Consider the following 12,128-nt stretch of genomic DNA (forward strand, 5'->3'; position numbering starts at 1 on the left):
AGGTACCAGATGTGGGTCAGCAGCTCTTGAAGGCAGTCTAACTTTATCTGAATCAAGCCACTGATTATATACACTTATTATAACCTTGCTAAAAAACAATACTGAATCATTCAAAATAAATTATTTCTTGTACAGTTCTTAATTTTTTTTTGAGTTTCAAGCATCAGAGCTGCACACAGTCAAATCTCAACAATTTTATTCACAATCAGATACAAACATCCATTAAAAAAAGCAGTGCATTCATAAATTCAAAACAGTAAAATGTGATTGGTACGTCTACTGCAGATGATGTAAGAATGATGAGTTAAAATCTCTATGAAGGCAGTTTAGAACTCAGGTTGAAGTACATGCATGGAGATGTGTTTGCTTCCCTTTTTGTGCTGCTGCTTCCTCTTCCAGCGTTGCAGTTGTGTGTGTGTGGGTTTTTTTTTTTTAGACACCTTTGTATTCATGAGGACAGTAGCTGGAAAACAGCGGCTCAGCTGGGATGTCTCGCCTTTGATGAGGAAAGATAATGAGATGAGGAATATGCGTTTTCCAGAGTTGAATCTATGGTTCAAACACAGCGCAGATACTCACTCCACCATACGGCAGCGGTGTGCAGACAGTCTGTTGAAGGCGTCACTGATATCCGTCACATCCTTGGCACTCCACAAGCGCTCTGCCACAGCACTGGCACGAGGCCTGAGAGTGAACGTATAAAAGTTAAACCACTGGCTGACGTAACGGGTCAAAGTTCACAACAATGACCCAATTTAAAAACGAAGACAAAAATCCAGGCATTCACTTGGGGAAAATTTGAAATTGTAAAAAGCCTTTATTTCATGAGGGCATGTTTATCAATTCTTTGGGGCTGGAGTTAAAAACACACCGATGTGTGTCGGCATGAGCCTGAGGACCCTGACCCTGAAGAAGACTCATGCTGACACGCATTGTTGTGTTTTTAGGCCCTTATGAAATAAAGGCTTTTTACAATTTATAATTTTTCCCAACCAAGTGAGTGCCTGGATTTTTGTCTTTTTCTATTATTCACGCCCTCTTCATAGGCACCTCTGGTTTGTCTAATACCAGTAGCTCCCTGTGAAATAGTTTTTTGTGTTAATGATACATTTTTACTTCTGATAAAAGTTTACATACCAGAGTCTGGGTGTCAGGTTGGTAGCATCCACATACTCGCCCCATAAACAGGCCTCTCCACCGATCACAAGCTTCTTCTGCTCCTCAGTTCCTATTTTAAATACCAAAATTTAACATTTAATAAAAATAAGGAAATTGCAAACCTCATTAAATAGAAGAATAGGGAAAATTCAGTGTAAATATGAATGCTGATTCGTCTTAAATTCTAGAGTTCTGTTCATTCAACAGGCTTACACGTATTTGCACAGAGGTGACTAAAGATCTGCAACCAATGGGAAAACAAGGTTTGTGAACATCACAATATTATATACATAGTCAGAAGGCCCACTAAAAAGAAAATAATAATAAAGTCAAAGGCAGGGCTGCAGCAGAATGGTTGAAAAAAAAAACAATATTGCAACGGATTTGCCAAAATGAGCAGTATCAGTTTTTTCTCGCACTACAAATATATCAATCATGCAGACACAAACCCTTGAAATCCTGTGGATCGGCCTTGTAAAAGCCCTGCCAGTCCTGGCCGTAGGAGATACGGTTCAGGTACCAGGGAGTGGAGAGCAGGGTCTGGTACCCTGACGATGTAACATTTGCCATCTCATTCTTGTATTGCTGGGCGTTTCCTTTCCAGACGTGGATAACTGTGTCTGGTTTCAGCTACACAGCACACATACATAGAATTATCACTGTCAGAAAAATAATATTGGGGAAGGGGGGCGAAGATGGAAAGGTCAGCCTTGGTGCCTTTTCTTTTCCAACTGGCCTGATCCTACACAGTGGTAAAATGTGTACGCTGGCGGGTAACAGGAAATTCACAATGTCTGTACCACCAACCACACCGCCCCATGTTCACAGCACATCCGACACTCTTGCATCGTCACAACTGTGCATTTCTTTAAGCATAAGCCTGTTGAACAACATCCATTTGTGCCTTAAATTAAAAAACACTGAAATAATTTAAATTTCTCTAAAACATTAATCAATCAAAATAATTTCACGTCATTTTTAATCAAAAACTGACCATTGAAGCTCAGTGGTTCAACCTTGTAGTACTTCTGCCAGTCCTGGCCGTAGCTAATATAATCTAGGTACCATGGGGCGGAGAGGATGGTGGTGTATCCTGCTCCCGTCACCTTGTGCATCTCTTCATCGGTGGCGCCGCCGATCCACACATGTACTACTGTGTCTGGCTTTAGCTGGAATAGTTACAAGCTGCTGTGTTTAGGTTAGACAGTCAGGGAGGTGTTAGAAATGCAACAAAACGGAAATGAATAATGGAGCAATCAAAATTCACATGAAAACTGAAACAGGAGTTTTATAAGATCAATAGATTAGATAGTCAAGGGTGAAATTACTGATGGAAATTAAAATAATTAAAAAGCAGGACTGGATGATAAAAGGCTAATCATAACACAGACGAAAAATCTTTTTTTTTTTATGTACTGTGTTTATACTGTCAGCCAATGCAATACTTTATATTTAGATCTGAAAAATATTGATCATAATAGATTAATTGATGATTTGTACAATCTACCTAATCTTGCTCAACGGATGTACTGCCCTTAACTGAAAAAAAAAAAAAAAAAAATCTGATAATGGACTGGAGCGTCTAAACCACGGTTTTCGCTTATCAGATTTTGCATGTGCAAGTAAATGTGTCAGATCTGATTATTACAATTATCTGATTACTCGCAGTTACTGGATTTTTATGGTCACGTAAACAGGCTCAGTGATAAAGTGTTCGGACCATAAGGAAATTAAAGATTTTTTAAAAATCTTGCATTGAAATTCAGCCTACAAACTTAAAAGTCATGATTAGTCATTTGTAATCATCACTATCGACTTAAGTGAACAACCTATCATGATAAAATGTTTCTGTATCACCCAGGTCTATTAGATATTTCCCTCCAACAGGAGATGACTCTATTTGTACAATCATTTTTCATGAGTTACCTTCACACCATTGTCAAAGACCTCCTGCCAGATCATGTAGCCCTTATTGGTAGTGGAGACAATATTCAAGAGTCTATTAAAGCAAATCAGACAAAATAAAATAGTTAGTTCCACCTGTTCTATTTTCTTAGCAAACCAGCATAATGTTGGTTCAAATGGGACACAAACTTCTGGATGTAGAAGGATTCCAGTTTGCTGTAGTCTTGTCCGAAGCCTTGCTGCTCCATGAACTTCTGGATGTCTGGGTTGGACTTCCTGTGATGTGGAAGAAGAAAAAGTGGCTAAAATGATGAAGTATTTAGCATTTTAATGCAAATGGGGAAAGTTATGTTTTCATCTTCTCACCAGCAAGTAAAGTCCACCTCATCTCCGCCCAGGTGGATGTAGGCGTCAGGGAACACGGTGCTGATCTCCTTGAAGAACTGGGTCATGAAGTCGTACGTGGTATTCAGAATGGGGTTGACAGGCCCAAAGGCACCAGAGGGTTTGGAGCCGGCGTAACAGGGCGTGAGCAGATCGGCCTGGCCTGAAAGGAACATATATTTTATTTTTTTTATTTTGAATATAAAAAAACAAGGAAAAAAAAAAAAGTCAAAAGTATGGGATGAAGTACAACTTATACTCTCTTAAACTTTCAGCTCTCCCATCACCCTGTACGTTTAAACACAAACTACAACATTCCCTAGTTGACTGTTGTACGTGTTGACTCTCCCCTTCTGTTCTCTCCCCATACACTCTAGTAGTTATTTATGTTGTTTTTAACTTCATAGTCTGTTCACTATTGGTTGCAAATCTTGGATTCATCTGTACTGTTTTCTTTTATCCATTTTTCTGTTTTGTTTTGTCACTGTTTTTGTCTGTTGGGGCCTCTTGCCAGCCTATCATTACCTCTGACAGATTTTGATGACATTTTCAGGAAATGTTGATATTGGCACAAGGAACAAATGATTACATTTTGGTGGTGATTGGGGGGGGTGGGGTGGGGGTGATCTTCCTCGGCGGAGGTCTGCGCTCTCCGAGTGCTTTTCTAGTGGTAAATGGGAAGCTGTTCTCAATCGATTTTACCTTTTAAAATATAGTAATAATAATAGTAACAATAATACACTCCCACCCCCTTACCCCATCTTTTTCTTCTGTTCACAAAGTCCCACATCAGGTCCTCAAAGAACCTTAACAAATCTTACAAGTCAAAATAAATTCTAAACAATTCTGTACAAAATGCAAAAATATTAAACTTATCAAAAATAAACTGTCCATTTCACAGCCGTATTACGCACATAGATAGACTTCACTTCAAACATAAGTAGGCAAAAGAAATTCCAGATCCACACAACACAGACACATTTTTAAAGACAGACACTGTAGAATAGAAACTTTCTCTTCCAACAAAGCCTTTGAAACTCACCTTTGCCCCATGACTGTGTATGTCCTGGAGTGTCGTACTCTGGGACGACGCGAATCCCCCTCAAACGGGCAAACTCAATAACCATCTTCACATCAGCGGGGGTGTACACATGTGTGTATGGGTGATAAGCCCCCTGGAAAACAAGATTAATAAACTAGTTCCTCTACTGGATTATAAGATAAGTCTCTGGATGAAAAGCCTCACGTACTCAGACACTAAATCTTTTATTTTTTTTACTCGATTTATGTTATTTATTGCTTTTATCTCTTCACACTTGATTTGATTTAGTGATTTATTCCAAACATGCAATGAAATTTAACATATATGTGAACAAGCAAAACATAAATATGAATACAAAAATCAACAATCAAGACAATCTTAGAAGAACAGCACAATAGTTTTGTTTACATGCGCGAAAAGGGGTGGGAAGAAGTGAAAGTTATTTAATCCCACCCACTCTCCATAAAATATTAATAATATATATTTATCTCCCTCTTCCTTTTACATTACTCTTTTATATATCTATTCACACATACACACATACTCTTTTACATACGCGTTTCTTAATTGTGCTGGCAAAATATAAATAAATAATAAATAACTCACATTTACTTTCCTTTTTTTTTGCTAGTGTTTTTTCAAGCAACTGAGCTATTGTGACCAAATAATTTCCCTTGTGGATCAATAAAGTTTTTCTAATTCTAAGTCTAAACACCAAAAACTGATTCTACCGACCTTCTGGCTCAGCTGAGGAAATGTTCGGCTCAGGTAGGGGAAGGACTGGTCATCCACAATATGCCAGTGGAAGACATTGAATTTATTCATCGCCATTGTTTCCTACAAAAACAGGAAAAAAGGTAAAACTACTGAAAAATGTGCAATTCATTTTAAGTAAAAAAAAAAAAAAAAATCCAGATTCAAACTTCTGCTTGACATACCAGATTAGCCAAGATGACTTTGATGGGCAAAAAGTGGCGAGAGCTGTCCAGTAAAATGCCTCTGTGAGCAAATCTGGGGAAGTCGCTGATTGTTGTTTGATTAATGTTTTTCTGAAAAGACATTTAAACCAAGAGTTATACAGCCTGGTGACCCATTTTGGATAAACACAGCATATATAACAATTGAGGTTATCCTTCACTTACAGTTCCAAATTCATCTTTATAGACCAACTGGCTGAACGTTTCCAGGCCTGCAAACAAATAAACATTTTATTGGTAATAGTTTAACAATCAAAGATGTTAAGTTCTGGGACACTGATGCCATAAAAGATACCATAAATGTTTTACGCTGCAGGGAGTGTTGTCAAATCTGAACTGTGTCATCTTACATGAGACTCAGCATTTCTTCAGCTTTTGAAAGACTACACCTTAAACCATGAATTTTCAATGTAAGGTCTGTGTTAGTCTTCTAATCATTACTCTGTATTTAAAATTGTTTTGACAAGCGATCTAAAGTTGGTATCACAAAATCAAGAAAATGATCATCTCTTAAAAGTCCTACCATGCAGCGCTCCCCAGACCTTTGGTGCTTTCAGGACCGCAAACGGCTGATTCACAGTCAGTTCATCTGTGAACACAAACGGTCACATTGAAGAGCCGATCTTTTCAACTTAGAGCCAAGTGGGTTATGTGTTTATCAGTGTCTGTCTGTTAGTAGACTACTGTCAATAATTTTGAACAAAGACTCATGACTTGTGTGTTGCTGATGACAGCGACTACAGATAACTATATTTTGGCTGTTTGAGGTCAAAGGTTTTATATCTGGGCCACAGCTCATCTGTTTTTATTCTAATTTACAACATACATTGTGTAGTATAGTGTCATGGTCTTGCAAAGTCAATCGTCAAGGCCAGGATTTTTGTAAATAAGAAAAAAAAAGGAAAATTAAACTATATATTAAGATTGTGTGTGTGTGTGTTGCTGATGACAGAGACTACTGATAACTATACTTTGGCTGTTCTAGGTCAAAGGATTTATGTCTGGGCTACAGCTCACCTGTTTTTATTCTAATTTAAAACATACATGTATAGTGTAAAGGTCTTAGAATGTCAATTGCCAAGGAGATGATTTTTCTAAATAAGAAAAAAAAAAGGAAAATGAAACTACATATTAAGATTATGTGTGTGTACAGATGACTTTCAGAACTGCTGAGGTATGTGGTTGAATGTTTTATAGTAGATTTTGCCCCTATGCAAACATTTTCTTTATTATTCTGTTATGAGCAACAGACAAAAATACTAGATAGTTTATTAATCATTGGGGAAATTCAAGTATTCAGCAGCTTTGCATACAGCACCAGACGACATAACAGACAAAACAGAACAGGCAGGTTAGTAACCAGATTAACATTAAGGTTAGTAGTATACAGGGTGGGGAAGCAAAATTTACAATATTTTGAGGCAGGGATTGAAAGACAGTGTCTGACCAATTAGTTTATTGAAAGTCATGAGAATTTATTTGCCACAAGAAAATTGACATAATAGAAAATGTTTTTATTCTATGTGTCCTCCTTCTTTCTCAATAACTGCCTTCACATGCTTCCTGAAACTTGTGCAAGTGTTCCTCAAATATTCGGGTGACAACTTCTCCCATTCTTCTTTAATAGTATCTTCCAGACTTTCTCGTAATAGTTTTGCTCATAGTCATTCTCTTCTCTACATTATAAACAGTCTTTATGGACACTCCAACTATTTTTGAAATCTCCTTTGGTGTGACGAGTGCATTCAGCAAATCACACACTCTTTGACGTTTGCTTTCCTGATTACTCATATGGGCAAAAGTTTCTGAAAAGGTATGGATAATAGTGTTAGGTATGATTATGACATCAGTATATGTTTGGTTTCAAAACAATTGATGTAGTGCCTGCTGAGAAAAAACAACTAAATGTTCATTGTAAATTTTGCTTCCCCACCCTGTATACTCTAAAAACTTGCTAGAAAACTTTCTCTAAAAGTATTGCTAAAAAACTTCCTCTAAAAAACTTCCTGTGCACTAGGTCAAAAGATTGAGGTTAATTGCTGAGCATAATCTCTACATACAACTCAGAGATAAGAAAAGAGCAAGACAGCCAAATGATCAACTGCAAAGGAAAAAAACTACACTAAACACTGTTTAATTTTTTTTTTTTTTTGACTTGCCCAACTTTCTACTTTCACTGGCTTTATGTGGTGTTTACTCCTGTATAATAGGACATGCTTTACTGTTAAGGCCTGTTGTTGCAAATGTTCCATCATATTTTTCCAGGAAGTTCTTTAGGTACTAAATTCAGAGTCTTAAGCTGCTTATTGATGCCTGTATTCTTTCCTGGTCAGTAAAATTTCCTTTGAAAACCTATAAACTCTGAGAATGTTTATGTCCTTCTAAAGGCTAAAAAGACTAAGGTTGCCTCTTATGAACCTGTGCATAAACTGATCTGCAGGCTGCTGGTTGAGATACTTCCGCTTCAGTCTAATACATGGAATAAATGTGCAATAAAAGATGAAGAGGGGCCTCACATGACTCGTCGGAGGTCACACTGGGGTATCCGTCACATTCAGAGTCAGCTGATGTGATCCACACCTGCAGCTCTCCCAGCTCCGATGGGCCAGTGCGCTTACCTTTAGCCTGCCAGGACTTTTTAGCATTTTCAAAGATGTAATCATAATACCTGGACGGGAACAGAAAGGGAGGGGGAGTGTTGTTTATCACGAGTTGGCTGGTCCCTGAACGCATCACACTCGTTTCCCTCAAATGAAGTCGCCCACAAAACGAAAGTAGACGTGGAGAAAATGACACAGTGGCAAGAAAAATTTAGAAAAGTCAGATGTTCTTACCTCCTGTAGGCATTCTGCAAAAGGCTGCAGCTCGGCCCGGCGGATGACTCTTTGGCGTCAACTATTCTGAAGCTGGAGGTGGTCAACTTGAATGAAACATCTGAGAGCTGCACTTTCTGCGGCAGAGGCCACAGGGAGCCGTATCTGGAGGACTGGGCCACAAGCTCTACCTCTTCGTCGATGTCGTTGAACTGAAGCCCGTCACAGGATCGAGAGGACAGCAACAGCAGCAGCACAACAAACTTCAGACAGGTGAGCATGTTGAAGGAACAAGCACAAGTCACGAGACCTACCGAGCGCACAGTGGCATTATGGAGAGGCGGAGGGGCGGGGCTTAGAATGCGGAAGTGACTGGGACGGAGGCTTTTAAAGGGAAATCACCTGCAGGACCTGGGCTCTGTTCAGGGACAGTGAACACAGGTCAGGGGTGTCTAACTCCTTTGAGTTCCGGGTCCACACACAGCCCGTTATCATTCAAAGCGGTCCGTACCAGTAAAACAATAGCGCTTACAAATACTACTTATTTCAATATAACTTCTGTTGTAGTGTGGATGAGTGCTTGGTAAGAGTTAGTTCTATGTCAAATATCTACACAATTTGTACATTTAATTTGCGTATTGCGATTGTTCGGCCTATGGCTCTCACTCATTGTGCAGCTCTACAAAAATACAAAAATTAACACAACAAGGCCAATAAATATTGCCATACACAAGTTAAGTCAAAACTAATACTAACACAACAACCCCGCTGAACTCCTGCACATAAAAATAACACATTTACAACAACATGCTCACTACCCACAATACACTGCGGCAAACATGCCACACTATGTTTTAGAGTGAAAAAGATGAAAATGTTTACCAGAGGCGATTTCTCATACACTGCAAGGGAAGTACAGCTTCCCCTAAAATTATGAAAATTAAATGGTCAAATATGTACGGTTGTGTTGACAATTAATTTACTACAAATGTGTTAGAACACGTTCATCTGACAGACGAGTTCGTTCAGAATCAGCTTTATCACAAATCAACAGACTTGATGTTGTTCACTTCTCATACATTCCCGTTGCGCTGTTTTCTCATTCGATCTCTGCTCAGTGCATTTGCCCGTAGACGCTCAGCGTCCATGCACTTCAATGGGACTGAGTGGAACAGTTTTTTTCATTGCCTCAAAACTGGACGGTAATTGGATAAATGCCATGATGTTGTCCCACCCTCGGACGCTCGGCGTCTCTGGGGGTGAATGGAGCTGTGGGTGGATCTTGGCTGGGCTGGACGCCAGGCTTCCACATGCTGATTGGAGGATCAGTCGAAAGGCTGAATCCCATTTGATTGACAGCTTTTTTGAGATACTCATTCACTTGACAGAGTTCAGTTTAATACTGTTGCGTTTTCTGCTGTGAAATTGAGAGAGAAACCACTACGAAATTATTTGTTCATTTCTTGCACTGTAAATAAAACACTCATTGTACTTCCTTGTTTCAGTTTAACATAATTTCAGTGTTTTCTTGTATAGTTGGTACGAAAAGGTCACTGACCTTAAAAAGGAACAGAGGGCCGAATTTATGTTTAAATAACTTGACTTTTTTTTTTTTTTATGTAAGCCGACAATGAGCTTCCCCTCTCTGAAAGACGAGCAGCCGCCACTGATGTTTACATCTGCAAATTATCCTTTAAGAATGTGAATGGCATGAACAACCATGAACAATCTGGAATTTCTTAAGAAAAATAAGTGCAATTTCAACAATATTATGCCTCAACTTAACCCTTTGTAGGGCACTCATAGAAATACTCTGAAAATCAATATTTCAAACTTGGTGTGTTATTGGAGGACATAAAAAGATTTTATTACTGTTGTGAAATTTTTATTTATTTTTTATTGTCATGTAGAAAATCAAGGTCAATAAAATTACCATATTTGGTTCCTTGCCCATAAATGGCAAAAAAAAAAAAAAAAAAAAAAATCCATAAAGTATATATATAAAAAATACTAGAAAAATAAATATAACGTGAAAGGAACATGTATTTCAGAACATTTGAACATCGCTTTTAGAACATTAGACCAACATAAGTGCTGATCCAGACCCCTGTCCACATCCACATTATCCCTTTGAACATCATTCCTCACATTAGTACCATTACCTCATGGTACCTAACAAAGCAGGTACACTCACTGTTCTTGCAGAGGTGGACCATACAGACCCTGTAGACCACATTGGACCTGAGACTGTTGACTCACTGTTCTCATTGGAACTGCTGCTGGCACTGTTTTGTAATGTGTACTGAACGATGGATGTCACAGATTTGGCGAGGGGTGGGAGTCAGAGAACTGGTCAGTGTCTGGTGTGTCCTCACACAGTAAGACACATGTCCTTCACATACAGTTTTTGAGGTTATTTATTGTGTCCACTTCCATCCGTGTGTGATGTTACAGTGTTATAACAATGAGCTGTGGTCAGGTCAAGGCCCCTGTGAAGACACTGAGCATAGAAAAGCTTTAACAAGCAGCTGAAGACCTTGTTTAGACAGACTTTTAGTCTGGAATGGGTTTTATGACAATTTGCTTATGTTTTTCTGCCTGTGTTTGTAGCTGTGTGTCTTTGTCTATGTATTGTACTTCTGTAAAACACTTTGTGAATTCTTTCTGTGAAAAGTGCTTTATAAATAAACTTTCCTTACTTACATATGTATGAGCTTCCCTGAGATGACCTCTGTCAGTTTGTGCTGTGATTCCTCGGTCATTGAAACCACTTGTTTCCCCAGCTGTCTGAGTGGCTGTTTCAGATGATCTTGCAGGTGAAGATGCCTGATGTGGAGGTCCTGGGCTCGCATGGTTACACACTGTCTGTGCTTGAGAGACCAGGTGGTTGTAGTGTCAAATTATTTGAGACGACTTTGGAGATGACTTATGGCAAAGAATTGAACTTTGACTTCTCTTCTCTGGTTGACATTCCTGCTATCAGTGTGCCAACTGTATAGGATTCGGTTTAACTGGGTGATAAAACTGTAAGACGCATTTTACAGTGGGCTTTTTTGCAACCAGCCTGAGGTAAACTGAGGTAATAATGATACTGTCTAACACCTGACAGGAGGCCTGAATATCTCAGCAAAGCAAAAGGGCTGTGTAACAGATTTCAACAAATGTGTGAACAAAGTTTGAGAGGCATAAGTCTGTTGTGTACGTAGAAAAAGTTTTACATCATTGATTTCAGTCCATTGAAAATTGGAACAAAACCAACATTTTTTCTACTTGTGTTAACAAGATAGAAAATGATCACCATTTGGGACAGATGGGACAGAAAGGACTTCATAATTTGTACACATGATGCACTGGCATACTGGAAACAACATTAATGGAAAAGCTGAAAGTGATTTAAGTTGTCCAATCTGACAGATGGACATGGTTGCTTAACTTTGGGGCCACGTCCAACAAATGCGCATCTAGTTCCAGACTATAAAAGAGTGAATAATGATCTGTCCACATGGTGATGCTAGTTTTCCAGCAAAATATTAATGAAACCTCCTGATTCTAAAACTTTATATATATATGTATATATGTAAATTTCTTTTTCACATGTTCATGAACATAAAATACAACAAACAGTACAGCAAGGCCAGTTGAGAGTTACATTATTTAACAAAAGATATCCATAAATAATACAATAAAATACAATGAAACATTACTATTTCAACGCTCATGTCTTTGTTTTTAAATCCAATCCATTTGTCCCATTTTCTGTCAAACTCATCTCTTTTTCATCTTAAGGTATAAGTCATTTTTTTCATCACCCATATTTCCTGTACTATATCTAACCATTGTTTGTATCTA

The 12,128-nt window shown here is 38.4% G+C and overlaps 1 protein-coding gene across 2 annotated transcripts; it reads right to left on the reverse strand.

Annotated features, from left to right (window-relative positions):
- Positions 1-179: 179 nt before the first annotated feature.
- On the reverse strand, positions 180-8,630 carry hexb (hexosaminidase B (beta polypeptide)). Of its 2 annotated transcripts, none has more exons than XM_030148767.1 (14): positions 8,301-8,630; positions 7,983-8,134; positions 5,990-6,055; positions 5,632-5,678; positions 5,428-5,538; positions 5,225-5,326; positions 4,490-4,622; positions 3,430-3,610; positions 3,253-3,339; positions 3,085-3,157; positions 1,608-1,788; positions 1,138-1,228; positions 580-684; positions 180-496 (listed from the first exon to the last, which is right to left on the reverse strand). In XM_030148767.1, the coding sequence occupies exons 1-14, from the start codon at positions 8,558-8,560 to the stop codon at positions 433-435; spliced, it is 1,653 nt and encodes a 550-aa protein (XP_030004627.1). In that variant the 5' UTR covers positions 8,561-8,630; the 3' UTR covers positions 180-432. The 2 variants fall into 2 exon arrangements, with proteins under 2 accessions (XP_030004627.1, XP_030004629.1); XM_030148769.1 differs by lacking the exon at positions 1,608-1,788 and adding an exon at positions 2,153-2,327.
- Positions 8,631-12,128: the final 3,498 nt, after the last annotated feature.

Source organism: Sphaeramia orbicularis, chromosome 12 (assembly GCF_902148855.1).
Source record: "Sphaeramia orbicularis chromosome 12, fSphaOr1.1, whole genome shotgun sequence".
Lineage (NCBI taxonomy): Eukaryota > Metazoa > Chordata > Actinopteri > Kurtiformes > Apogonidae > Sphaeramia > Sphaeramia orbicularis.